A 1,549-nucleotide genomic window follows, 5' to 3' on the forward strand; every position below is an offset into this window, starting at 1 on the left:
CAGCAATAAAAAGAAAATGCCACTTTCAGGCTTTCATCTTAAAGCAAATATCAAAATGACCAAAAATAATATATTAACTGAGGCAGCAGGTGAGTGAATAGAGGGACCACAGCTGGAGGTCTAAGTCCTCAGACCATGAACAGGATTTAGACTCAGAGCAAAGGAAAGCAGTGATTTTTCTGTACAACATCTTAAACCTGACACCAGCTCTTTCTTCAAGCTCAAATGTTTTTCTTGTGTAACAGACAGAATCTAAAGCCGTCATTAAAACTCTGAAGTATTTTATTGATTGGTGTCTTACAGTCATGGTTTACGTTCAAATACGTACAAAAACATCATGATTATTTGAAGGCAGATGGGCGGCGCTGCGGTCTGTCTGTCCTTGATCAGTCATTACCATCAGTCACAGCTGGAGAGAGGGGGCGTGTCTTGAGGATGGTCACTGTGATTGGTCATGTAGCTTCCCGCTCAGCTCCCGCAGATCCGTGATGAGTTGCTCCAGAGCAGCGACGCCGTCCTGCAGCTCGCCGTGGATCTGACCTGTGGCCACGTCTGTGTGCATTTGCTGGAGAGAAACAAGAGGAATCAGTCACTGGAGGATCAGACTGTCACCATCATTATTATCTCACTCACCAACAGTGGCTGATTTTATGAAACTGCACTGTGAGAAATTTAAAGCTACTGCCTTTAATATTGTCTGTAGTGCGGCACATCAACACTCAGATATCATGTTCACTCTGAGTCATGGGAACAATCGTATGACAGAGCCTCTGCTGCTCAGTGTGTCATACATGGTTAAATCTGCTGTACTACTTTATGGCACAAGAAAAAATTATTTACTAAGTGACTGTGAACTCAAATAAATCATTAATAACAGCAAAGTGCTGCTGCCATTCATTTATGTTTTATTTTACAGAACAATATTCAATACAAAAACATAGAACTACATATCTTTAAAAAATACACATACACAAATTAGGGAGGCATTTGCAGCATAACAGTGTCCGTTATAGAGGAATATAACAATGATATTTTCAGTGACTGTCCATTATAACAACACAGTTTTCTCACAACAATCCAGCTCACTCAGTTAAACATCTAGGTGTTGTGTAACACAAGTCCACCTTTGTGGTAAAAGCATCTGTTAAAAAAACCCATAAAATCTCCATTCAGAATTCATTATTAAATTAAATTCATTTACATTCAATTTGATTTGTATAGCGCCAAATCAAAACAAACATTATCACAAGGCTCTTTACATGGTGATGTCAGCTAAGGAACACTGACCAAGAGCTTCACCAGCAGCAAATTTTCTAGCTGAAAAATAAACCTGTCAGCGCACCCTGGTGGACAAACTGTAGGAGCAACACTTTCTAAATATTTGCCCAAACATGTTACACTGAAGAAGTGAATCCACCACTGCAGAAAACAAACATCAGCCTTCACATGTTAATGCTTGGTTACTTTTCAAGATTTCAGCCTCTTCCTGAGATCAGCCACACAGCAGGTTTAACATCTACTCTCATATGTTCAGTGATGTTCAGGTCGG

General features: G+C 39.9%; 1 protein-coding gene across 1 annotated transcript in view; it reads right to left on the minus strand.

The window, feature by feature from the left end:
* Positions 1-264: 264 nt before the first annotated feature.
* Positions 265-1,549, minus strand: part of ttc27 (tetratricopeptide repeat domain 27) — a 62,708-nt gene continuing 61,423 nt past the window's right edge. The window contains exon 20 of the mRNA XM_023396659.2: positions 265-565. Within this exon, the coding sequence (XP_023252427.1) occupies positions 440-565 (126 nt within the window). The 3' untranslated portion in view covers positions 265-439. The remainder of the gene's footprint in view (positions 566-1,549) is intronic.

This window comes from Seriola lalandi, unplaced genomic scaffold (genome assembly GCF_002814215.2).
Source record: "Seriola lalandi dorsalis isolate HSWRI2012SDOR001 ecotype SW California unplaced genomic scaffold, Sedor1 jcf7180002054980, whole genome shotgun sequence".
NCBI lineage: Eukaryota > Metazoa > Chordata > Actinopteri > Carangiformes > Carangidae > Seriola > Seriola lalandi.